At 35.2% G+C, this 25,842-nt stretch overlaps 4 protein-coding genes and 2 pseudogenes across 4 annotated transcripts; 4 read left to right on the top strand and 2 right to left on the bottom strand.

Moving 5' to 3' along the window:
- Window positions 1,344-3,641, top strand: LOC104706283 (thermospermine synthase ACAULIS5). The gene is made up of 9 exons (XM_010422457.2): window positions 1,344-1,592; window positions 1,678-1,744; window positions 1,872-1,966; window positions 2,274-2,376; window positions 2,472-2,560; window positions 2,643-2,799; window positions 2,900-2,975; window positions 3,054-3,249; window positions 3,353-3,641. The coding sequence occupies exons 1-9, from the start codon at window positions 1,438-1,440 to the stop codon at window positions 3,432-3,434; spliced, it is 1,020 nt and encodes a 339-aa protein (XP_010420759.1). The 5' UTR covers window positions 1,344-1,437; the 3' UTR covers window positions 3,435-3,641.
- On the bottom strand, window positions 3,561-8,343 carry LOC104706284 (annotated as a pseudogene).
- Window positions 15,492-17,040, top strand: LOC104706281 (elongation factor 1-beta 2-like). The gene is made up of 6 exons (XM_019228349.1): window positions 15,492-15,712; window positions 15,795-15,911; window positions 16,007-16,079; window positions 16,241-16,364; window positions 16,527-16,640; window positions 16,742-17,040. The coding sequence occupies exons 1-6, from the start codon at window positions 15,627-15,629 to the stop codon at window positions 16,903-16,905; spliced, it is 678 nt and encodes a 225-aa protein (XP_019083894.1). The 5' UTR covers window positions 15,492-15,626; the 3' UTR covers window positions 16,906-17,040.
- On the bottom strand, window positions 16,905-19,910 carry LOC104706282 (tyrosine-specific transport protein-like). Its single transcript, XM_010422456.2, has 14 exons — window positions 19,434-19,910; window positions 19,313-19,353; window positions 19,129-19,221; window positions 18,964-19,038; window positions 18,831-18,880; window positions 18,644-18,733; window positions 18,504-18,560; window positions 18,301-18,370; window positions 18,121-18,222; window positions 17,974-18,026; window positions 17,734-17,887; window positions 17,570-17,654; window positions 17,342-17,470; window positions 16,905-17,247 (listed from the first exon to the last, which is right to left on the bottom strand). The coding sequence occupies exons 1-14, from the start codon at window positions 19,744-19,746 to the stop codon at window positions 17,051-17,053; spliced, it is 1,509 nt and encodes a 502-aa protein (XP_010420758.1). The 5' UTR covers window positions 19,747-19,910; the 3' UTR covers window positions 16,905-17,050.
- LOC104706280 lies at window positions 20,525-22,446 on the top strand (annotated as a pseudogene).
- Window positions 22,629-25,830, top strand: LOC104706279 (translation initiation factor eIF-2B subunit gamma). Its single transcript, XM_010422454.2, has 13 exons — window positions 22,629-22,800; window positions 22,892-22,987; window positions 23,101-23,178; window positions 23,534-23,614; window positions 23,705-23,924; window positions 24,017-24,075; window positions 24,187-24,236; window positions 24,326-24,413; window positions 24,517-24,762; window positions 24,853-24,945; window positions 25,024-25,128; window positions 25,214-25,330; window positions 25,427-25,830. The coding sequence occupies exons 1-13, from the start codon at window positions 22,735-22,737 to the stop codon at window positions 25,490-25,492; spliced, it is 1,365 nt and encodes a 454-aa protein (XP_010420756.1). The 5' UTR covers window positions 22,629-22,734; the 3' UTR covers window positions 25,493-25,830.

Genomic DNA, 25,842 nt, shown 5'->3' with positions numbered 1-25,842 from the left:
TAACATCGGAATCACTACACCCAAGTCTTCTATTGACTACGAATTGTTTTATGGTTTTAGATGATGAGTTTGAGTTTTGATTCAAAAACTATAGAAAATAATAATAAAAAAATAAATTTAGTCAAAAATAAAATAAAAATTTGTAATGTCAAATTATATATGATCTTGGAGAGGGGAGCTGACAAGTGTACATATGTAAGTAGTGGATCCCACCATAATTCTGCGCGTGTTGATTCATGATGTTTTGCAGTGATGTGTATTTCATTTACATTTGCACACCTAATCTCCAGAGTCCACTTGGTATCGTGTTTGCTGCGCTCCCTCCTCTACGTACGTTGTGATGGGTCTATGTAAGCCTAATTACATTGTAACTGGTTTTATCTTTTGGTTACATAGATGATTCTTCTTCTTTTAATTTTCTCTTGTTTTAATAGTAAGGGAGCACTTTGTGCATGCACCGATGATCATATGGGATTTGTAATATTGTAGCGTGTTTAGCATATATCTTTTGAGATTTAGCTTTCTTTGTTAACAACATATTAAGGGGACTAATTGATATGTTGAAAGGTTGGTTAACAACCAAAAAAAAAGGTTACAAGGACTGAGATTTTGGCTTTTGGGTAGGAGAAAGCCATAGCTTTTAAAACATGATTGAACTTAAAAGTGTGATGTTAGAGTTCGAGGGGAAAATAAAGTGATGTCAATTAAAGACAGTACAAAGTGATGTCTTCAAGTAAACCAAAACCGACCCTTCCAACCGTGGTCCGGAAGCATCTCTGGTATAATGTATCCTAAACATTAAAACTTTAAACCGGAGGAAAAATAAACTAGTTGAACCAATTTATGTACCATGAAATCTTAATTCAACTCCTTGGATTTTTTTTTATTCGGTTCACTTTTTCAATTTTGAAAAATACGTCCTATGTCTTATAAAATTTAGTATGTTCATAATTAAGTTTAATTACTACCCCATACTGTATAGGAAGCCAAAAGAATACCATATCTAACAACAAATTACACCAAAATGAAATCATCGAGATAACTAAAGAGGAAAGCAAAATACATGAATTGAAGTGATGTAAATCATGAAAAAAAAAAGTAATATATACTAGTACGATATAAATCTCTCTAATAATTATGATGTCACGATGAGGAAGTGTTGAAAACGTTAAAATGCAAAAATATAAGCATGCGACAGAAATCTGGCAGAAGATTTTAGAGTTTTATCTTTCGTAATCATTACTCATGCTAACATTTTTTCATTTTCCCCCTCACTTGTGGATAACGCACGATATTACAATCCTACACACCAACAAGATTCTATAAAAACGCAAAGGTTGTCTCCATAGAATTATATCCCATCACCAAGCATTAGCACTCCTTTTCCCTATCTCTCTCTCTCACGCACTCTTTCTCTCTCTTTCTCTCAACTTGGATATGGGTGAAGCCGTAGAGATCATGTTCGGTAATGGGTTCCCGGAGATTCACAAAGACACATCACCCATTCAAACCCTTCACTCCAACCAGCAGGATTGCCATTGGTATGAAGAAACCATCGATGATGATCTCAAGTGGTCTTTTGCACTCAACAGGTTCGTTTCTGTCACAACTTCGCTTTCCCTTAATTTTAATTTTGCCTCTTTTTTTATCATTTATTAATTTATATTTTCTTGACAGTGTTCTCCATCAAGGAACTAGTGAGTACCAAGATATTGCTTTATTGGACACCAAGCGTTTCGGAAAGGTACATTTTCGTCAAATATTCTTATGAATCTTTTTTTCAAGTTCCATATATATGTTTATTTTGTATACTTTTTTGATTAATAACAAAATATATCAAGTGGAGACTAATTAGTATGAACTTAAAACAGGTGCTTGTGATCGACGGCAAAATGCAAAGTGCAGAGAGAGATGAGTTTATCTACCATGAATGTTTGATTCACCCGGCCCTCCTATTCCATCCCAAGTATGCACTTAATTTTACTTCACTTGCAAATTAATTGCGCATATGTATGTATGTATAAAATATTTTACTTCACTTGCAAATTAATTGCGCATGTATGTATGTATAAAAGATTTGTTTTCTTTAATATATAAACGATTTCTAGTTAATTCTTTCATTAAAAAAAAAAGTAAGTACTTTTCACAATGCACCTAAAAATAGCATACAAGAAATTCTAGTTATTATACATAAACAGTTTATATAAACATGGTTTTTGAACTGTAAATGGAATTTTAGTTAGTTATGTACTTAACCATACTCTTTGAAATAGCCCCAAGACAGTGTTTATAATGGGAGGAGGTGAAGGTTCTGCTGCAAGAGAAATACTAAAACACAATACGATCGAGAAAGTTGTCATGTGTGACATTGATCAGGTTAGACTCTTATCTCGCTCCCCACTTGTATTAACAGACATATACGTTCCCTCATGCATGATCTCAACAAACATGTTTTTTTGTTCTTTTTCTAGGAAGTTGTTGATTTTTGCAGAAGATTTCTGACCGTTAACAGCGAAGCTTTTTGTAACAAGAAGCTTGAACTTGTGATCAAAGATGCAAAGTAAGGAAACTAAAACAAAAATAAAACACAAAAGTTATTAAAATTAATTCTCTAATAAAATATAAAATATGGATGTGAAAAGGGCTGAATTGGAGAAAAGAGAAGAGAAGTTTGATATCATAGTGGGAGATTTAGCTGATCCAGTGGAAGGTGGACCTTGTTATCAGCTCTACACCAAATCCTTCTACCAAAACATCCTCAAACCCAAGCTTACCCCTAACGGCATTTTTGTCACCCAGGTCTGTCATCTTTTTTATATTTTTTTACATATATAAAATATTTCAACTTACGAGAAAGATACTAAAATATATAACTCTTCTTTTAATAAAAAAAATATAGGCTGGACCAGCAGGAATATTCACTCACAAGGAGGTCTTCACATCAATCTACAACACCATGAAGCAAGTCTTCAAGTGTAAGTCATCATATTATATGTTTCTTGTAGATGACACTATTGGATCCAATATTGTTTGATGATTGAAATGGGAAACAGACGTGAAGGCTTACACAGCACATGTGCCATCATTTGCGGACACGTGGGGATGGGTGATGGCATCAGACCATGAGTTTGACGTTGATGTTAATGAGATGGACCGAAGAATCGAAGAGAGAGTTAAAGGAGAGTTGATGTATTTAAATGCTCCTTCCTTCATCTCTGCTGCTACACTCAACAAAACCATATCTCTTGCGTAATTCATATTTCTTCTCTTTCTTTTTGTTTTGGTTCCTTAATAACACAATAATTAAGTAATCGATTTATTTACAAAAGTTGTTACTATATATTGGAAACAGGTTGGAGAAGGAGACAGAAGTTTATAGTGAAGAGAACGCTAGGTTCATTCATGGTCATGGTGTGGCGTACCGGCATATTTGATCGAAAACCGGTCCAATTTCAGATTCATACCAAACTCCATGTCACAAAAAAAGCCGGCTTCCTTTCTCCGCGCCTAACCGGGCGTTGTCTTACTTTGGTTCTCGGTTTTCCTTTTTTTTTCCTACTGCTTGAGCTTCTTTCGTTTTCTTCTTGTTCCCTCAAGTTATTCCGGTTTAGTTTGGTTAACAAAACTATATCTTCCCTCAAGTTATTCCGGTTTTAGTTTGGTTAACAAAACTATATTGCTTAGTAATTTCTTCACACTAAATCCAAAAGTCCAATTATGGTATTTAGTTGGTATTTTATGGACGTTATCAGAATTCTAATAAACTAAAAATCTGGCATTAAGAGTTTAAATGTTTTTGGTTCAAGAAGAAGAGATAGAGATAAGTCTTTCCGGCAAATTAAACAGAAGTAAATCAGATTCAACTAAACCGAAAGCAAATCAAGTTCAATGAAACCGAAAATGAAGTAAAAGTACTACAATAGTAGTATAGTACTAAATGCAAAAAGGAGGAACTGATCAGTTTTGACCAGTGAGACGAACATCTTGAAGAAGGAGAGTGTAGTCGATCTCAAGATCCTCGAGAATCCGCTTGATTGCGATGATCAGCGCGGTTCTTCTCAAACTCTTCTCTACGTATACTTGGAAATTTATGGTGTGCTGGACCAGTATATTCAATACCAGCTTGTTCACATTCTCAATCGACCTCACCATCACCAGGGGTTCTGGATACCAATGTTGCGGGTTTGCCACCAAGTATCTGATCAAATATACACACAAAATTAGTAAGTGATTTATATGAAGAAACTTAACTAATATGTGACAAACTAAAAAAAAAGAACCTTATATAATCCATATTGATCTCTAATATATGCATAATAATACTTACTCTTTGATTTTTTCCTTGAGAGTGCCTATTTTCTCGGCCGGTGTTGAGAATGCGATGCCGAAGTCCACATAATCTCCCATATCCGGACTTCTGTAGTAGTTGCTTATTGGTTTCGAAATTAAAACCGAGTTTGGATAGAACACTTTCTCGTTGTCAATCTTGAGGAAGACGGTCGTTAAAAGATCTATTTCTTCAACCAACAACTTCAACGCAAGAAAAAAAGATAAAACTCAATAATTTAGATGTTGTAACTTTAGTAAAAATAGTGAGAAAAACAAACTTGGAAAGTTAGTTACCATAACACCGTCGACAACGCAACGGTCTCCGACGTCATAAGGGTGCATCACGAAGACGAAAATAAAGGATTCAAAGATATTCTTGCAAGTGCTTCCGATCATGAAAGCAAGACCCAGGACTTGTGAGGAGAGCAATAACAAAATCTTGGTCGATGCTATATCCAGAAGTACCAACCAAACGATCAATGTAACAACGGTCAGGATTCCAGATATAAGTTTGTCCAACTGCTTAACCGCTGTTTTTGTGTCGTTCAGTGAATGTCCTATAGTTTTCCTATTTAGGTATACACCGACCTGTCAACGTACCAACCCTACTTTAAAACTTTTTACAACTTCTCCAAATATGCATAATGAATGTGTTATGTTTTAGGGTAAAAAAATCGAATAAAACTCTTTAAACGTAGCATATAAAAGAACAACAAAACTAAGGGTGTTTGAGGAACGTTACCACCCATTCTGTAAAAGCCTTGCGTGTGATTTGTCCGGTGTCAGCAGCACCATCTATTAATGGGAGTACAAGGTCAACCTCTTCCTTAATCATGAACCTCAATAGGTCGTCTTCTTCTATGCAACTGTCAAGAAGCAATCAAATGATTATGATGAAACAGGGTAAAGAAAGCAGAGTATTGTGTTATGACGACTCACTTTTGGTTAGGCTTAGCAACATTGTTGAAGATGTCATAAGCAGCAGCCACAGCCTCCATCTCATTTGTTATCTCTTTATCAGTTTTCTCTTTCTTATCGTTGACCTCATCTATAGTGCTAGATATGGTTGAGATACCTGAAGTTCCCACGGCTTCTATCAAAACACGCATTGTCCAGGCAGAAACCTTCTCTTGTTTCATCCTGTGAACCTTTCCCATATCGATCACTTTCTTGTCTTTCACTTTTCCATTCTTGGTGCTCGTGAAGCTAAGGTGTCCCGTGCTTGGCACGCGACCAACGTTCTCGGCCTCTTCTATAAGCGGAGGTCCCGAGAGAGTCTGGAGAACGTATTGGTGGAAGACAGACTCTTGAATCCTCTCAAAGAAGTTTCTGACGTTGAACTTTGAAGCAAGAACTTTCAAGGCAAACGTCTTCACCAAGAAAAGGACTGACCCGACGAGAAGAGTGACAATAGTGGCAGTGATAAAGTCGAGAAACTTTTTGGTCTTACGTGAGTGTTTATCATCTTCATCGAACAGACATACCCAAGCTATCAGAATCAAGCTAAACCAAATAAAGACTTGAACATTCTTCTTCAAACCGTGCACAAAGTACAACACTTTTTTCTTAAGTAGATAGTTCTTTTCTATGAGGAACACCGCAATATGCATGAACCAATNTACACCGACCTGTCAACGTACCAACCCTACTTTAAAACTTTTTACAACTTCTCCAAATATGCATAATGAATGTGTTATGTTTTAGGGTAAAAAAATCGAATAAAACTCTTTAAACGTAGCATATAAAAGAACAACAAAACTAAGGGTGTTTGAGGAACGTTACCACCCATTCTGTAAAAGCCTTGCGTGTGATTTGTCCGGTGTCAGCAGCACCATCTATTAATGGGAGTACAAGGTCAACCTCTTCCTTAATCATGAACCTCAATAGGTCGTCTTCTTCTATGCAACTGTCAAGAAGCAATCAAATGATTATGATGAAACAGGGTAAAGAAAGCAGAGTATTGTGTTATGACGACTCACTTTTGGTTAGGCTTAGCAACATTGTTGAAGATGTCATAAGCAGCAGCCACAGCCTCCATCTCATTTGTTATCTCTTTATCAGTTTTCTCTTTCTTATCGTTGACCTCATCTATAGTGCTAGATATGGTTGAGATACCTGAAGTTCCCACGGCTTCTATCAAAACACGCATTGTCCAGGCAGAAACCTTCTCTTGTTTCATCCTGTGAACCTTTCCCATATCGATCACTTTCTTGTCTTTCACTTTTCCATTCTTGGTGCTCGTGAAGCTAAGGTGTCCCGTGCTTGGCACGCGACCAACGTTCTCGGCCTCTTCTATAAGCGGAGGTCCCGAGAGAGTCTGGAGAACGTATTGGTGGAAGACAGACTCTTGAATCCTCTCAAAGAAGTTTCTGACGTTGAACTTTGAAGCAAGAACTTTCAAGGCAAACGTCTTCACCAAGAAAAGGACTGACCCGACGAGAAGAGTGACAATAGTGGCAGTGATAAAGTCGAGAAACTTTTTGGTCTTACGTGAGTGTTTATCATCTTCATCGAACAGACATACCCAAGCTATCAGAATCAAGCTAAACCAAATAAAGACTTGAACATTCTTCTTCAAACCGTGCACAAAGTACAACACTTTTTTCTTAAGTAGATAGTTCTTTTCTATGAGGAACACCGCAATATGCATGAACCAATTCGTCAAGAAAAGGCCGCTGAGTGTCACCATCACAAGCACGCACCATTTCCAAAGTTCCAGACCCCAAATGTATGCTTGTTCACCTTATCAACGGTCAAACTCACAACCAAAGTGCCCAAAATGGCCATAAACAGTACCAACTCAAGCAGAGCAAGAGGTGTCATCCGGCTACGCTTCCGTCGGTGTAGCTTAACCTTTTTGTAGATTTCCTCATTTTCATCCATTTCATCCTCATCAACTCTACTCAGTGCTGCTGCTGACGCAATGCTCCTATTAGATTTGTTATTAGGGGAAGCCCTGTCAAAAGAACTCCTTGCGAATGATGAAGCAGCACCAAACTGTTCCCTAAGGGATCCACCATTTTCCTCTCTAGTGTGATCATATCGAAAAGACTGTTGTTCCCCAAACCTTGACTTGGACTTGGAGTAAACTGACCTCGAAATAGACTTCCTCCGAACTAGACCTCCAGTGTTGGGACTTGGAGTTTTAGGCGGCTTATGAACGCTACCACCAAACTTATAGATATCAGGAGGTGGAATGCTTATCGGCATTGGTTTGGCTTTCTCAGTCCCCGCATCTGCTTCCGGTGAAGGCAATGGATTGAAAGAAGGAGATGCTGCTGAGTCTTTTGACTCTTCTTTATCTGAAACATTAATAACAACTTCTTCTCCGTTACTGGCTCTCTTCTCTGCCATCCTTAAGTCACCTTCCAACTAATAAATTTGCTATGCAGCTGTTTGACTCAAATGGCTCCCAAAAGAGCCCAGAAGTTGGACCAAATCCTAAGAAGACGAGAGTATAAATGCACTAATTAAAGATTAGATCGATCACAAACTCTTACACAAATAAATACACTAAAGATTGATTTAACAAATGCTTGACACCGTTATTTTTTTAAATTTTTTTTTTAAGTTGACCGTATCTAATAGCTTACCTTAAAACCTAAGCCAAATCCTACAAGGCTAGAAAAGAGATCTGCAAGAAAGAGTGAAAGACCATTTGTTCTTTAAGCGAATTAGTATCTAACTACTCAAAACAATACTCAGAAACTCTTTAGAAAAACCCCATCTTTGTCCTAAAACAAAACTTTCAAAGAAAAAGGAAACCAACAGTGCAGCACTGCTAGAAAAACAGAGCAGGTATGGACCTCTGTATCGTTCGGTGGACAAAAATAATAATACGAGGAGAGGAACACACATTTTTAGAAGCTTAAAAGTAACAAAAGAAAGATACGAGAAAGGGAGAAGAGCAGAAGAATCGTACAAGGACACTGAAAGCGCCAAGGAAGGATTGATCTTGAAACTTCCTTCAGTCCTGCTGCCCAAAGTGCGAACCCCTAGTGCATTTTATAAACCAAACAAATAAGTTGAATAGGAAAAATAATAATAATAATAATATTAGTTCCAGTCTTCCAGAGTAATGCAGACAGATAACAAATTGGCCATAATTAAATATAAGCAATCACGTGGATCTCAGAGGGGACGGGATTCCCATAAAAATAAAGTTTTATGCTTCCCAATGACAAAGTTGATAATGTTAAAGATTTGAATACACAAAGCCTTATTTAAAAAAACTTTATTGACATCTTTTTCGTTTCTTTTAAGTAGTACGTACGTAGTATAGAAAACATTATTCTTCAAAAAAAAAAAGCCTATTGAAATTTCTCAGTCATTTAATTTAGCTAAAATGATTTGCATGTGCTCTACCTCTACGTAATAGTGAGCAATAAAAGGAGAAGGTTAGCGGATAATTGCTACAGCTGCTTAGTAATGGTCGTGGCTGGGTAATATCAAATCTTAAATTGCCAACAAAAAAAAAATCATATAGTAATTATAATACTACGTAGAAAAAACAATGGCGAGTAGGCGACAGCAAGAATATTTATACAGTCCTTGGTTTTACCGTTAGTATCAACAATGGAAATTTTGAATAGCGATATTAATTCGATAACAACGAATTTGGTGTTTCGATGAAAATCAACAATTTATATTGTTTCGAGTAACATAAACTACTACCTTCGTACCATGATTTTAACGTGCACGGCGCGCAGGATATTTAAAAATAACTCGCATCGAGCCTATTAGAAAATAAATAATTAGGATCGAACTTAATCTTTTTTTAGTGACTACTACCTAAGTAGCTAGATAACGACGAAAAAGATAGTATACTACTAATTACTAAATAACTTCAATATTGCGCAGATTTTTATATATATTTTATACATTAATGTAATATCGATCGTAGTACTACACAATCTTTCATGCATTTCATTTCCGTCGTGAAGTGTAGTAGATAGAAATGTATCTATATATATATACAAAAATAAAGTTTTTCTGGTATATGACAAAAAGGTTTTTCTCGTATAAAGATGACAGACAAGTCATTTGACTCATTTCTTATGAGAGTGCTCCTTAGTCCTTATATCGGGGTTATATGATCACACTATTTGGCGTCTAATTAAAGACACAAGTCGAAAGTGAATTTAATTTATCGAATTATTCAAACTTTTCGCTAGATCGGATCTAAAATTTCTAATATACATGTGAGTGTGACCATTACACAATCGATTCTCTAAAAGGGATATATGCTCCAACGTCAGCTCCATCGATAAACATGCTTCGCCATCTCACATTTTTTTAATGTCCCCTCTTGTTAGAATTAATATTCCATTGATTTGAGATCCTAGGCTTAAACTTCCTGAGAAAATTAGGAAGATTGATTATTAGCTTTTAGCTTAGTGGGCATCCTTAAAGCCAGATCCATCTTTGCTTTTGTAGAATGCATTTGAACAGTGTTTTCTGCATTTTAGCTTACCTTTAAGAAGTCAAACTTATCACTAATTAATTTTTAGTAAAAAAGTATAGAAAAATGGTATTTTTGTATATGCTTTTTTCTAACTTGTTTTCTATTTCACTAAAAGGAGTATTTTCAAAAATACCAATTCTCTATATTTTTTTTACAAAAATACTCTCTTATTGCCATTTTCAATAAAATTCATTTTCTATATACAAAATAACTAAATTTTAAACTGTAAATTTAAAATACTAAATTATACCCCTTCAAAGCTATATTCTAGAGGTAAAATAGAAAACGTAAATCTAAAAAAAAAATCTAAAAATTAATTTCTAACCATTTTTTTTTTAATAAAATGTAAAATTTATTCTAAAAAAACGTTTTTACATCTTAGTGCTACGGAAAATTAGAGTTTTTGGTAGTGTAAACAGAATTACATTCTAAGAAGAGAAGTTTGTGATCGCGAGTTAACCTGTTGCCAGCCACTTAACCATGTGGTTGGAGAAGTTGCCGTTATCATGGAGTGAGAGTAACCGGTTGTGAACCAGTCGATCAAGACGTTTCTAACCATTTTCTTATTAGAAGAAGGAAATTAAACTATTTTGGTCTTCGATAAACGTATTCGATGCATGGCGATTAAAAAAGCGACAGAGAGACGGTTACTTTTCCAATTCCTTCTCACTTCGGTGATGATTGTTCTCTCCGCCGGAGCCGTGGACCATGATGTTCGTTCAATCCACACTTCGGCTGTTATCCCCACTTTGAAACCCAAGTTTCAAAGTGTTGCCGAATTACTCGCGATGGTGAAAATCGCTGAGATCTACAATAAACGAAGGCCAAAGGGAGGTTTCTCACAAATATTCTCGTCTTCTCCTTTAAATCTCTTGGAGATACAAGATTGTTTCAACCGCTTTTCCGCTCAATTGAATAATTTCCTTCTTCCGGTGATCACTACCATGGTTCATCGACAACATTGAGTGGCTTACATCCGTTGGCCAGGGTATCTAGCGGTTTGAATACTCTTCTTTCAACAGATTTGCTATGGAAGGAACGTCCATGGAGACCACCATGGAGAAAGCTACGAATCGGAGACGACGATGTAGTGATAATAAGCGTCTATGTATCACATGTGTTCTCTACTTTGTGGTATATCATATTTCATATTGACAAGCCATGGCGACATAGGATTTTCTTTCTTTTGAAGGAATCAATACTTTGGTTTCTTTGGAATACGGTTCAGGAAACAAAGCGAGGCTTGGACACGAAATTGCAAAAGACGCATTTGGTCTCGGTTAAGAATATATGGCGAGGATTTTGGCTTTTCATCATGTGGATGATAGCGAAAGATGAAAATCGTCAATTATGGCAGAATAAAGTTATTTTGTTTTTGATATCACGGAGGCAACAAAGTTCAGAATTAAGTCTTACAACATTCAATTTCAACTTATTAATCAAGGTTATGCCAAGGACATTTTGGAGTTTCATCGGGATGATGATAGCCATCTACAAGTATATGAGAGAGGGACTTAACATATGTTATATGTTAGCCAGTAAGGCTTCCGTTCGGACAGCAGGGTCACTTCCACTTTTTTATCGAAATTATGTTTAATTTCCTGTATTTGTAATAATCGAAATTATGTTCAATTTCCTGTATTTATAATAATGGTTGTATTTGCTTTGTTTCGGTAATGTGTAAACTCTTTATGATATCACTAGATTTTGAATCCACGCTACGCGTGGGTTTATTTAATATATTTTGATAAAAATTATATATGATTGATTAAGGTAATAAAATATTACCTCATAAAAAAAATTAAAATTAGTACTACGAAAAATAATTAAATTTCAGATACACAATTTTTTAAAATATAAAAATCGTTTGTGTTATAAAATCAAATCTGATAAAAAAATCATAAGTTTAACTTGACGTCCAGGCGAGGCAAATCAAACTGATGACCTCACATATCCTAAACCATTTTCTTTGACCACCAGAAAAACGAAACAATTTTATAATCATGAATTTAACTCGTTTTCATATTTAATTGATCGCTACCACCTATGTTTTCATGTTTTTTATTCAATGTTTTCTTATTTTTTCATATTCTTTCTTGTTATTTTCATTGTCAAATTTTGTGTTAATTGTCATCGTAACTTTAACCGTTTGGTTCTTCGTTATACTCTTTTTCTTCTTCTTCCTCGTCAACTTCTTCACATTCTTCCACTGAAAAACCTTTTTTTAGACTACCACACAACTTGTTAACCCATCAAACTCCAAGAACAAAATCATTTCTTTTCTCATAAAATTTGTGAAATTCATGATTACCAGCATAGTCAACACATGCACCCAATTATTGACAATTTTATCCATATACTTATTTGGTTTTAGATCCACGCGTTTAGAAACTTCTCAAACCAAAATCCTTACTTGGTTTATAATATTTTAAAAACATAATAAAATATACTAATAATTATTTATTTAATATGAATCATATGATATATAGAAATATGAGTACACTATAAGAACATATTAATTATAAATAAATAATATCAATTATATTATATCATCAAATAATATTAACCGTATCATATTATCAAATAACCGTAACCGTATATATAACAGTAACCGTTTGAACCGTAACCGTATTTAAACGTAACCGTTTAACCGTTTGTTAAACAGTTCTGGTTAAAATTACTAAAATTTCTAACCATAACCGATGGTTAATAAACCTTAACCGTGACAACCGTAATCCTGGTCATGCCTATGTATAGCTAATAAAACATGTGTGTTTGTCGTCCATCTTTCTTCTTTAAACCTCAAAATTTGACTCAAACATCAAATTAAGGTCTTGCGATGTCAATCCTTCTTCCTTAGACCCAAAAATAAAAAATTAATGAAAGAATATCAACTCATCTATAAAATCATACACAAAAATATGTTTTACAGCTCATAAGAAATAAAAATCACAAATGTAGATAAATAAGATAATTTATGTTTTGCATCAATATTTATAATATTTTAAACTTGTAAAAGGTTTCGAAATATAAAATTTGAACCTTTTAAAATTTTCAATATTTATAATATTTTAAACTTTTAAATTTAAAACTTATAATATTTAAAAACTTTTTAAAATCTAAGAATTTTTAAAAGTTTCAATATTTATAATATTTAAACTTTTAAAAATTTTAAATATTATAATATTTTTTTGAAACTGTTTAAAGTTTTAATTTGATCAAATAAAAAACCAGATCAAAGCAAATAAAACTTTTAAACTTGGACGCTTGATAAATCAAGGTTTCATGCTCATTCGTTGTTAGAAGCATATTAATCTTATTTATACTGGTTCTGAACCATTGTCTAAAAAATTTATAGTTGATGTGTGATATTGTGCTTAGTTATTTGATTTCCATAAATTTAAAATTTTCCTTTTTCTAAAAAATTCTGTAAAATTAAAAAATGTTAATGAATGACATGTCAAATCATGATATGTTGTTTAAAATAATTTTTAATATAGAAAATTCTGGAAATTGTATAAAATGTTAATAAGTGATATGTCAAATTTCTATTGGTTGTTTAAAATCCTCTGTGGACGACCTTAGGAGCTTATAACTCCTACTTTTTATTAGTATAGACTAGGTTTTGAACCCACGTTACGCGTGGGTTTATTTGATATATTTTGATAAAAAATATATATGATTGATTACGGTAATAAAATATTATCTTATAAAAAAAAAATTAAAACTAGTACTAAGGAAAAAGATTAAATTTCAGATACACAATTTTTTAAAATATAAAAATGAGTTATGTTATAAAATCAAATCTGATTAAAAAAATCATAAATTTAACTTGACGTCGAGGCGAGACAAATCAAACTGATGGCCTCACATATCCTAAACCATTTTCTTTTATCACCAGAAAAACAAAACAATTTTATAATCATGAATTTAACTCGTTTTCATATTTAATTGATCGCTACCACCTATGTTTTCGTGTTTTTTATTCAATGTTTTCATATTCTTCATATTCTTTCTTGTCATTTTTATTGTCAAATTTTGTGTTAATTGTTATCGTAACTTTTACCGTTTGGTTCTTCGTTATACTCTTTTTCTTTTTCTTCCTCGTCAACTTCTTCACATTCTTCCACTGAAAAACATTTTTTTAGACTACCACACAACTTGTTAACCCATCAAACTCCAAGAACAAAATCATTTATTTTCTCATAAAATTTGTAAAATTGATGATTACCAACATAGTCAACACATGCACCCAATTATTGACAATTTTATCCATATACTTATTTGGTTTTAGATTCACGCGTTTAGAAACTTCTCAAACCAAAATCCTTACTTGGTTTATAATATTTTAAAAACATAATAAAATATACTAATAATTATTTATTTAATATGAATCATATGATATATAGAAATATGAGTACACTATAAGAACATATTAATTATAAATAAATAATATCAATTATATTATATCATCAAATAATATCAACCGTATTATATTATCAAATAACCGTAACCGTATATAACAGTAACCGCTTGAACCGTAACCGTATTTAAACGTAACCGTTTAACCGTTTGTTAAACGGTTCTGGTTAAGATTATAAAAGTTTCTAACCATAACCGATGATTAATAAACCTTAACCGTGACAACCATAACCCTGGTCATGCCTATGTATAGTTAATAAAACATGTGTGTTTGTCGTCCATCTTTCTTCTTTAAACCTCAAAATTTGACTCAAACATCAAATTAAGGTCTTGCGATGTCAATCCTTCTTCCTTAGACCCAAAAATAAAAATATTAATGAAAAAATATCAACTCATCTATAAAATCATACACAAAAATATGTTTTACAACTCATAAGAAATAAAAAGCACAAATGTAGATAAATAAAATAATTTATGTTTTGCATCAATATTTATAATATTTTAAAATTTTAAAAGGTTTCGAAATATAAAATTTGAACCTTTTAAAAATTTTCAATATTTATAATATTTTAAACTTTTAAAATTTAAAACTTATAATATTTAAAAACTTTTTAAAATCTAAGAATTTTTAAAAGTTTCAATATTTATAATATTTAAACTTTTAAAAATTTTAAATATTATAATATTTCTTTGAAACTGTTTAAAGTTAATTTGATCAAAAAAAACCAGATCAAACCAAATAAAACTATTAAACTTGGACGCTTGATAAATCAAGCTTTCTAGCTCATTCGTTGTTGAAAGCATATTAATCTTATTTATACTGGTTCTGAACCATTGTTTAAAAAATTTCTAGCCGATGTGGGATATTGTGCTTAGCTTTTTGATTTCCATAAATTTAAAATTTTCCTTTCTCTAAAAAATTCTGTAAATTTAAAAAATGTTAATGAATGACATGCAAATCATGATAGGTTGTTTAAAATAATTTTTAATATAGAAAATTTTGGAAATTGTATAAAATGTTAATAAATGATATGTCAAATTTCTATTGGTTGTTTAAAATCCAATCTGGACGGCCTTAAGAGCTTATAGCTCATATTTTTTATTAGTATAAATTAATAAATTTGCTGTAAAAAAAAAAAAAAACGTATTGGATGCGTCTTTTGTTCCAAACCCAAATCAAACTTTGAAATTTATATTTCCTCGTCCCGTATCAAGGCCCACAAACAAGCTCAAAGATAGATATCAGCTTAGCCCGTGACAGTACATTTCTTAATCGGGTTTAGGGTTTCTCAGAGACTCAAGCTACACACACTCAACTCTTTTAGGTTTTTAAAGCGGCTTCTCTCTCTCTCTCTCCGTCTCTCTCTCTCTTTTGATCTTTCTTCATCCTCAACTCCCTAAAGCAGCAACAATGGCCGTTACTTTCTCAGATCTACACACAGAGGAGGGTGTCAAATCCGTGGAGGAGCACCTCGCCGGAAAAACCTATATCTCCGGGTAAAGTTTGTTCCTTTACCTATTTTTGCTACACGATCGTCTTAACTATTAGATTGTATTCTAATAGAGTTTGAATTCGCAGAGATCAATTGTCTGTGGATGATGTTAAGGTTTACGCTGCCGTTCCAGCGAAGCCCAGCGATGCTTTCCCCAATGCTAGCAAGTGGTACGAGTGTGTAGCTTCTCACCTCGCTAAAAGGTTTGTCCTCTTTTTTTTTGGAATTAAGTTAGTCAGATTTGGAGTATTATTTATTGATCTTCCAATGTAATGACGAGTTTTTTGATTTGTTGCAGCTTCCCAGGTAAGGCTGTTGGAGTTCAAATCGGTGGCTCTGCTGCTGCTGCTGCTTCAGCTGTTGAGGCTGAGGTACTTTTTACTTGATTATCATAGTTGTAGACTTTAGGAAAGGGTAATCATTATATAGTGTTGGACAATGCTTTGATATGGTGATACTTCCTCTAGTCTTGTGTTAGAGATCCACGAGCTGTGTTTGTGTGCTTGATTTATTATTATCCATGAATCAACAGGCACCTGCATCTGCAGCTGATGATGATGATGACATTGATCTCTTTGGTGACGAGACCGAAGAGGAAAAGAAAGCTTCTGAGGAGAGGGAGGCTGCTAAGAAGGATACCAAGAAGCCTAAAGAGAGTAAGTCTATAGATTGAACTGGATAGGATTCGAAATCTTAAGTTTGGCGTATTCTTCTGCTGGAATTGATATACGAGCTTGTCTCTTGGTTTTTATTGGGGAAACATGTGAATGAGTTACTGCATCTTGATTTTTAATTTGGATTCTTATTCTTTTTGATAGGTGGAAAGTCCTCTGTGCTTATGGATGTTAAGCCATGGGATGATGAGACTGACATGAAGAAACTGGAGGAGGCTGTTCGTGCTGTTGAGATGCCCGGTCTTTTATGGGGAGCTTGTATGTTTAGACTTTTGATCTATAAAGAGAGTAAACTTTGAATTCTTCTTTTGTTGGACAGTTTTCTAATTGAGGTTTTTTCTTCTGTATTTTTGTTGCAGCTAAACTGGTGCCAGTTGGTTACGGAATCAAGAAACTCACAATTATGCTCACCATTGTTGATGACCTTGTCTCCCCAGACAACCTCATTGAAGATTTCCTCACCTCAGAGCCTAACAACGAGTACATCCAGAGTTGTGACATCGTCGCATTCAACAAGATCTAGAGACTTTAAACCTCTCCTTACCAAAATATATTTGATTTCCAAGTTTTGTTTTCGTTTGTGTGGTTTGCTGAAGATGTTTCTTTTCTAGTTGCAAGACCTCTTTCATATTACAATATAAAAGCCTTTTTATTCCTATGCATTGTTATTAAGAAGCACTCAGGTACTTTGAAAAATTCTCTATTACTTCAGAAAGAATAACGCATCCTGCTGCTCCCATCACAAGAGATAGAGTGAGTTTTCCTCCTGGGACAAGTTGCGGCAATCCTGTTACTGTTGTTGATGAGACTATGTACCTATCTGACCAAGACATTGCCCCTGGGATGATTCCGAACAAAACTAGTACTACAGAACCAGAAGGGAAACAATAGTCAGTTTTCTATTAGTTTGGTTAAATGTGTGTTCTGTTTGTTCAGGTGGTTAAAGAAGAGACTTGTACCTCCATATGTCCCGGCAAAATCTAAGGCTTTGAAGAAAATCTCTGGGTCTAGCAGTGACAGGACAAGCGGTGGAACCAGTGTGAGAAAGTAAAGAAGAGGCTTGTTCTGACCACTTGGGAGCTTCAATACTTGAAAGTTATACAAAAGAAAAAATTATTCAGTTTTCCGTGGCAGTAGATTTAATGAAAAACATAAAGTTTGGTTGTTCAATGATACTCAGTACTCACAATCAGAGAAGAAATCTGAGAGGCCTAAGACAAATCCGATATAGGATGTTGCGATTGCAAAAAGAGAGAATGCTTCCACAAAAGGCTGTGTGATCAAAACAAGACTGATGTGAGGTGATTGGTGGTAATTCGTTTATCTTATATGCAAGAATAACGAAACTTACACCGACAATGACACTGCTTGATCTCAATTGTTGCAGAGGATCAACCATTTTCTCAGCAGCCACCCCATTATCTGCTGGAAACGATCCAAGAATTACAGCATTCCACACAAGAAACAAGCCAAGTGGTATGGCTGTGCCAAGAACAATCGCGGTTCTGAAGATAAGAATATTTCAAAAGGCTTAGTTAATTCATACAGACTGAGTGAGTTTTACCATCACCATTGCAGGGTATGATGTCACCTTACTTTCGGCAAGTCTCCTTCAAGATCAGTGCATAGGACAGGCACCACATTCTGAAAGAAAAACCATCAGTTAAGCAAGTTTATACATCTTAAGAGTCAAGACTCAAGACTCAAAGGTTGAATCATGAGATTAACTGTTAACTACCTGATAAACAAATGAAAGGGCAAGAATGGGTATACTCATAGGAACGGCCTCAAAGTTAGCCTTGAGAAGAGCTTCCCAGTGCAAGTCTCCACTCGCAACTGCCTAACAAAATGGTCATCTTTGGTTTGGTTTTCCCTTTCATGAACTCATAAGAAAAGTCTTTTAACGAAAAAGTGTTACCACGAGTGCTGCAAACGATGCAATTACTCCAAACACCAGAACTCCATTAGCTGCACCGATGAACCGCTGGCTACAACCACATGGAGTAAGTTTTAGTACTACTTCTCAGGTCTTCCACTAGTCCATTCTTGTTCTCTAAGGGGTTTAGACAGTTTTTGATTGAAATTGTGGAATCACTGACTGTTTTAAAATGGAGAGCTAACCTTCCAAAGAAGCAAAGGCCTCCGAAAACCATAGAGAACAGAGTTGCACTCTCCCATCTACAGAACATTCTTGGGAATAAGTACAGCAGCATAGCACTCAAAACTCAGTGTAAGTATAAGGATCAATTGGGGTTTCATACATTGGAATGCCGAGGAAGTTTGTAAGGATGCCTGAAGACCGAGCAAGGTAGGCCACGAGAAGGGTGTAATGTATGAGAATGTAAGACCAACTACAGAACAGAAAGGGTTGTTTCAAGTGTAAATGAAAGGAACAGTGAAGGCAACTAAGTAAAGCAAGTTTTGAAATGAGAATGAGAGGATGATTACGAAACAACTTGAACTCCAGCAGACCCAAGAGTCCGCTTCGCCATTGAGACCTACCAAAATATCAAGTCAATGCTGAGTTTAACTTAATTGAAGTTAGTTGGCAGAGGAAGTATCGGGTTTCAAGGATATATACAAGAGATACGCCACCAGAGCCTAGTTCACTCATGGTGTTGACATTTACTTCAGCCACTAGCAAACCTGTCACAACCTGAAGCCAAAAGATATGTTTCTAATGACCAATACATTCCTCACAAGACACGTTAAAAGAGATAAGAAGAGAAGAGCCATCAATCATTACCATGAACGCCCAACAGAAAATACAGGCAACTGCAGAGGCCAAGAAACCTGATTCTTGTGTCACGGCTGGAATTGCAAGTATCCCTGCACCTACCTAATCAAGAAAAAGGATAGAGATTTACCTGAAACCAAACTGGATTCGTCCCACAAAAAATCTTGAGAGAGTTATGAGAAAGAAGACTTACAGTAGTGCCAGCAACCAAGAAAATAGCACTAGACAAACTCCCTGAAAATTTTCAAAACTTAGCCAAAACTTCTATCAACATTTTGGGTAAGTCAAATGCAAGAAAGATACAATATTTGTACCGGATTCTCGCCTCAACGTTGATCGATTAAGATTAGAGAAGAGCCTATGAGATTCAACAACCCTTTCTTCATCTTTTTCGGTTGTTACAAGTGTTTCTCTGCCTTCATCGGACACTCTCTGAGGCAAACAGTACTTGAAGATTCTTGGGGTCTGAGTTCTAAAGATTTGGTTTGATTTGAAACCAAAACGGGATAAGGAGATGTGAGAGCTTGGTACACGAAAAGGGAGAACTCCATCGAGAATTATGCGTTTTGGTGGAACTAAAGGATTGGTGGGTAATCGAAGACAAGTGTTACTCAGAGACACAGACATCTCTGTGTTTACTTTAGCTTGGTCTGTGTCTAGTCAGAAGATCATCAGACACTGTGATCAGTCTTCTTCTGGCTTTCCTGCGGTCCGACTCCAGTTCAAAAGTGTTGTTACCAGAGACTCTAGAGAGAGATTAGCCTCCGATTAAACATGTGTGGCTGTCTTATTTTTGAATTTTATTTTTTCCAAATAAATTTATCTATGCTTTCAATTTTTCTTTTAGAAAAATATTATTTTTACACATGAGAAAAAAAAAAGATTATTTTTAGTAATTATTTTTTTATAAAAAATATTATTTAAAAAGCTGGATACATAAGTAAATAAATAAATATAAAATAAAATTGCCAATATAATATAATTGTTTGCTATTTTATTTTAACAGTTGTGTTACTTTTTTTTTTCATTTAATTACTACAGTACCAGTGATTTTCTTCTGTAAATGTAACTTATTATAAATTTTTATATATACGAAAACTATAGTTTATTAAAAACCTAAGATTTTGAGTATATTTATTTTTTTGTTAAATTTCATTTTTCATTAAAGATTAATTTCTCTTTACAAGATAAATTTTAATTTTGTTTCATCTTATGTTTCCTTCTCTCAATTATTGAATTAAGGGGGAAAAAAAAAGAAGAGAATTTGTGGGAGAAAGAAAAGTCCAATTGCGTCCGATTTGGATCCGACAAGGACGGGTCAGGAAACAGAGACCAATTTCTTCTTACTCGAAGAAAACCTTTTTTTTTTTTTTCTTATGTTGTCGTGTTTGATGGAATCAACATATATATTGATTTTATCCTTCTTATTTTATTCACAGAGAGAACGGAAGCAAGCAACACAAAAAAAATTTAAATTAGGGTTTTATCTATCTTCATCCCCTTTTTTTTTTGTTCCCTTGACTTTGGGAAGCTACTTCGTTTCTGTTGAACAAGCATGAAGAAGAAGCTCCAGACACGTTTTCCAGCGGTATGGCAAATTACTTTCTCTGTTTTGTTTTTTACATATAAGTTCGTTTTGTTCCTACGGAATCTGTTTTTTTTTTCTTCTTAGTTGTGAGTTTAGTTAGGTTTCACTTTCGTTGTACTTTACAAGGGTTTCTTCCATGATCTTTTTTCTTTCGTCTTCTTTAGGGTTTTGAATTTATGTGAATGTGTCTTGGGCTTTGAGGACTGTTTTTTTGTTCAGGGCTAAGAGATAAAGAAGCTGCAGAGATATCTTGTTTAAGACTTAAAGATGAGATCTCTCTGTTCTGTATATGAAATTTCTTAAGTGTCTTTAGATTTTTAAGGAGTGTGATTTTGTAATTTTTCATGTCGAAGGTGAGATGTATCTTGTGTTGAACAAATACTCTAGTGGCTCTGCCTTTTGGTTTCTTGAGGGTGGTCTTTTACTAACGTAATTGAACTTCAAAATTTTTGGGTTTTCAGACAAGGATTAAGAAGATTATGCAAACCGATGAGGAAGTTGGCAAAATTGCAATGGCTGTCCCTCTTCTTGTTTGTAAGTCATGTCTTTTTTTTTCTCTTACTCAAACGTTGTTTATACAGCTTGTGTCACATGTGGTTTAACCATTCTGGTTTGAATATAAATTTGCAGCTAAAGCTTTGGAGCTATTTTTACAAGACTTGTGCAATCATACATATGATATAACTCTCAGTCGAGGAGCGAAAACTATCAGCTCCTTTCATTTGTATGTGTGAACTCCCATCTTGGTTTTTTGCTTATCTATGAACCAATTGTATTCTTGCTTATTGAAAGCTTTTTATTCTTTTTTTCTTTTACAGGAAGCAGTGTGTGCACGCGTTTAATGTCTTTGATTTTCTAAGAGATACTGTTGGTAAAGTTCCTGATTTGTGTGGCTCAGATGCTGAAGACCAATCTGCTTCCAAAAGAAGGTTAGTCTCTATCAGCTTCTACTACTCTATGTCATCAAGCAAACGACTTCACTTTGGTATAGATTTTCATCTCTAACAACTCGTTATTCTGAATTTTCAGGAAACTTGTCGATGAAAGTAATTGCAACGATGAAGATATGAAGAGCGCTCAATTGGTAACTAGCAAGACTTATTTTGCCAATAGATAGTTGTTTTGGCTCTAATGCTTATGTTTTAAACCCTTTTTATTTTGGCCTTGTTACAGTATGAGGTCAAACATTCTGGCAGTGACAGCGGAAGGCAGGGTAAAGGCCGCGGACGGGGTGGTGGAAAAACAGGAAATGGCCTGTCTCTTACGTTTGAAGAAGATGGTTCTCCAGAAAGCAGCAGGACACCTTCTCCTGAAAACAGAGATACATCTTGGAAGAAAGTTGCGTCACAGAACAATCATAGTAAAGTAAGGAACTTCGATCTGAATGTGGATTTAGATGAGAATGGAGCACTGCTTCATGGCTAGAAAAACAGCTAGAAGAAAGTCCAGAGTGGCCGTCGTTGGGAATGAACGAAATGAAAATGGATCCTGATCAACAACAACAACAGGCTAGTGCTAGTGATGAGGAAGATTATGATGAAGAAAGCATAGAGTAGACCAAGGGTGAAGAAGTTTGGGGTTTGGTTTTTAAGTTTAGGTGATATGACTAAAAAAGTTAAGATATGGGAAAGGATACAACTTTAGGAACTGACACACTTATTATACATAGAAGAAGCAGTGTTTAGGAGATTGATTGCTCACATTATATAATTTTGTCATTTTATTTATCTTTTCCAACATCCAAAGCTTAATGACACCCTAACAGAGAGATTTAACTGTTTCTGTTATTAAGAAGAGATTTGACATACAAATTAATTGATGACCCAAGGTTAAACCGAACGACCCGGTCGGATCCAAAAGAGATACTCTAAACGAAAAAGCGGGTTTTGATATCGTCGTCGTTGTCTTCTCAAAATCAAAACCCCAGAAAGTGAGAAAAACTCGAAACCTCTCTCTCTCTCTCTCTCTCTCTCTCTCTCTCTCTCTCGCTTTGCTTCGTCTACACCGTCAAATTCAGTTACAATAACATGGATTTCCAAGTCGTGATTCTCGCCGGAGGCTTCTCTAGTAATCTTGTTCCCTTAGTCTCCAAGGTCGGTCTCTTTCACTTTCATCAGCTGAAACAGTTTTTTTTCCCGATGTAAGTTTAGGCGAATTAGCTAATTTCGTTTTTTCCTTCTTCAGGAAGTTCCTAAGGCGTTGCTTCCCGTAGCGAATCGTCCGGTGTTATCTTACGTTCTTGATCTGCTCGAGAGCAATAATCTCAAGGATCTGATCGTCGTACGCCTTTTATTATATCTTCTTCTTCTTCATACAATTGCTGATTAGGTTGAATGTTTTCAATGAATTTTTGGTGGAGCTTAGATTCTTCGCTTTTTCCATTGTTGGAACAGGTTGTTGAAGGAGAAGATGCTGCTCTTAAAGTTGGTGGATGGATATCTTCTGCTTGTGTTGATCGTTTACATGTTGAGGTTTTTCTTACAATCCTTACCTGACCTTACTTCATTCAGAATTGGAGCCCTGTTTCTTCATCTAGATCTAGTGCATTGTGGATTCGCAGTTAAATCTCTATGTATGATAGGAAGAAATGTTCGTTATAGGTATTGTTGGTTGGTTCTAGAACTACCGAACCAGAACAGTTCCATGCTGCAGTATCGACTGCAGTTTACACTATGAGCCATTTGTTTGATTAGGACTATCCTGCATCCAGTGGTTAATAGGTTTTCCCACCCTGGAAGGCTTTTTGCATATTGTGCTTGTCCTGAGGTTATAAACATAACAAACTGAGTAGTTTTATTCTATGATTTGTTGGATATCTTACTTTAGGTTGCCGCTGTTGCTGAGAATGTTGGAACTGCTGGGGCTCTCAGGGCAATTGCACACCACTTAACTGCCAACGACATTTTGGTCAGCCGTCTCTTAGCTTCTGGCTTCTCGTAACTTTTCCTTTGTGTAACTTTTGAGCTTCTAGCTTACTGGAAATTTGTCTTGAAGTAGATTGTAAGTGGAGACATTGTGTCTGATATTCCTCCGGGTGCTGTCGCTGCCACTCATAGAAGGCATGATGCAGCAGTAACTGTAATGCTCTGTGCGCAACCGGTGAGTGGGCCATCAGAATCCGGGGGTTCTGGTGGGAAAGATAAAACCAAGAAACCTGCTTGCGAGGATATCGTAGGGCTTGATTCCTGGAAACAATTCTTGTTATACATTGCCAAAGGTCCTACTTCAAATTCTCTTTTTTATGTCTTAGAGTAAGTAGGAACAAAATAATTGAACTTTTTGTTGGTTTACCTTCTGAAATTGTGTTAGGGACTGAGATTAAGAAAGATACCCGAGTAAATAAGAGCATTCTCTGTGCGGCTGGCAAGGTAATGTTCTCTAAGAAATAAGTTCTTATAAATGACCTACAATGCATCTTTTCATCTGACTGTAGATAAATCTTCATACAGTTTCTTATTATTTTGTCATTTTCGATTTAGATGGAACTGCGATCAGATCTCATGGATTCTCATATATATGCCTTCAAAAGGTTGGTCAGATCTAGCTTTCCTGCTAACAAATTTGTTTTATATGTTGATACTCAATATGTTCTTTTGTCTCTTCTCTTGTGTATTACAGATCAGTTCTGCAGGAAGTTTTGGATCAAAAACCTGCTTTTCGGAGCCTAAAACAGGATGTACTACCATATCTTGTTCGCACACAGCTGGTTAGTTGGATAAGGTCCTTGCAAATGAGACTAAATGAGATCATACCATTTGTTTTATTAGCATTTTGATCCTTTGTTTGTTATATTTCCCCTTGAGTCTCAGAGATCAGATGTCTCCTCTGACCAAAATAATGTAGAAGAAAATGGAAATGGAAAGAATAATATGCAGAACAACGAGGTGGTCTTGTCTCAAGTTCTCTCAAACGCATCTTTGCCAAGCTTTCATCAAGTTTATGAATCAGGTCTGGACAGCCGAAAAACTCATAAATGCTGTGTTTATATAGCGGATGAAAGTAAGTATTTTGTCCGCTTGAATAGCATTCAGGCCTTCATGGACGTAAATAGGGATGTAAGTTGTTTCCTCATAAATGTGTTCCACACCTTTTTCTAGTATTTTTTTTCGCAGTTGACATATCGAGCTCCATAAAAACTTGTGCAGGTTATTGGTGATGCAAACCACCTATCCGGATACTCCTTTTCGGCTCATCATAACATTGTCCACCCATCAGCTGAGCTTGGATCAAAAACCACAGTACGTCCCTCATTTGTGTAGATACTGGGCAATTTGTTCTTTGAGTCATGATTGCCAATAACTATTTATGGGATGCAGGTTGGACCTCATTGTATGCTTGGAGAAGGCTCTCAAGTCGGTGATAAATGTAGTGTCAAAAGATCTGTAATTGGGAGACATTGCCGGATAGGCTCCAATGTGAAGGTAACAATGAAATTTTACTGACGCCAACCAAAGAATAGGAGTGTACATCTCGAAAATACACTCAGCTGCTTATATTTGGGTGCAGATTGTGAATTCAGTTGTGATGGACCATGCTACAATTGGAGACGGATGTTCAATACAAGGCTCAGTCATTTGCAGTAACGCGCAGCTTCAAGAGCGTGTTACTCTGAGAGACTGCCAAGTACGTTGCTCCTTTCCGTTTTCATAATACACAAGAGTCCCGTACATATCAAAGCTTTTTACGGATTCCATAATGAAAACATCAATTTGTTTATAGGTGGAAGCAGGCTATATAGTTTGCGCCGGGGGTGAGCACAAGGGAGAGACCTTTGCTAGAAAATGAAAAGGAGTGTTAAGCATATGAGGCACACATCTTGGAACGTTTCTTTCAAATGAAAAGCAGCTTGTATTAGTCATTCGTTTGGTGAAAAGAGTAGTGAGGAGAGAAGAGTGAGAAGGATTGGAACATTCCCCACTAAGGTTTTGTTGATTAAGAGTTTGAGATTTTCCGTTAGTATGTTTTGCTGATAGAGTTTGATCTTTTGCTATTCATTACATATTTGCGGCTACATGAACTCAAACTTGTTGTAGTCTTTAAACATTTTGTCAGCCACTGACTCTTCCTCTGCACGGACCACCTTTTGTTCCGTTTCAGATGGTTTGATGTCTTCTTTTTTTTTTTTTTTTGGTTTT

This window comes from Camelina sativa, chromosome 8 (assembly GCF_000633955.1).
Source record: "Camelina sativa cultivar DH55 chromosome 8, Cs, whole genome shotgun sequence".
Lineage (NCBI taxonomy): Eukaryota > Viridiplantae > Streptophyta > Magnoliopsida > Brassicales > Brassicaceae > Camelina > Camelina sativa.
Note: the sequence above shows the minus strand (reverse complement) of the source record. Positions and strands in the feature narration are given on the sequence as shown.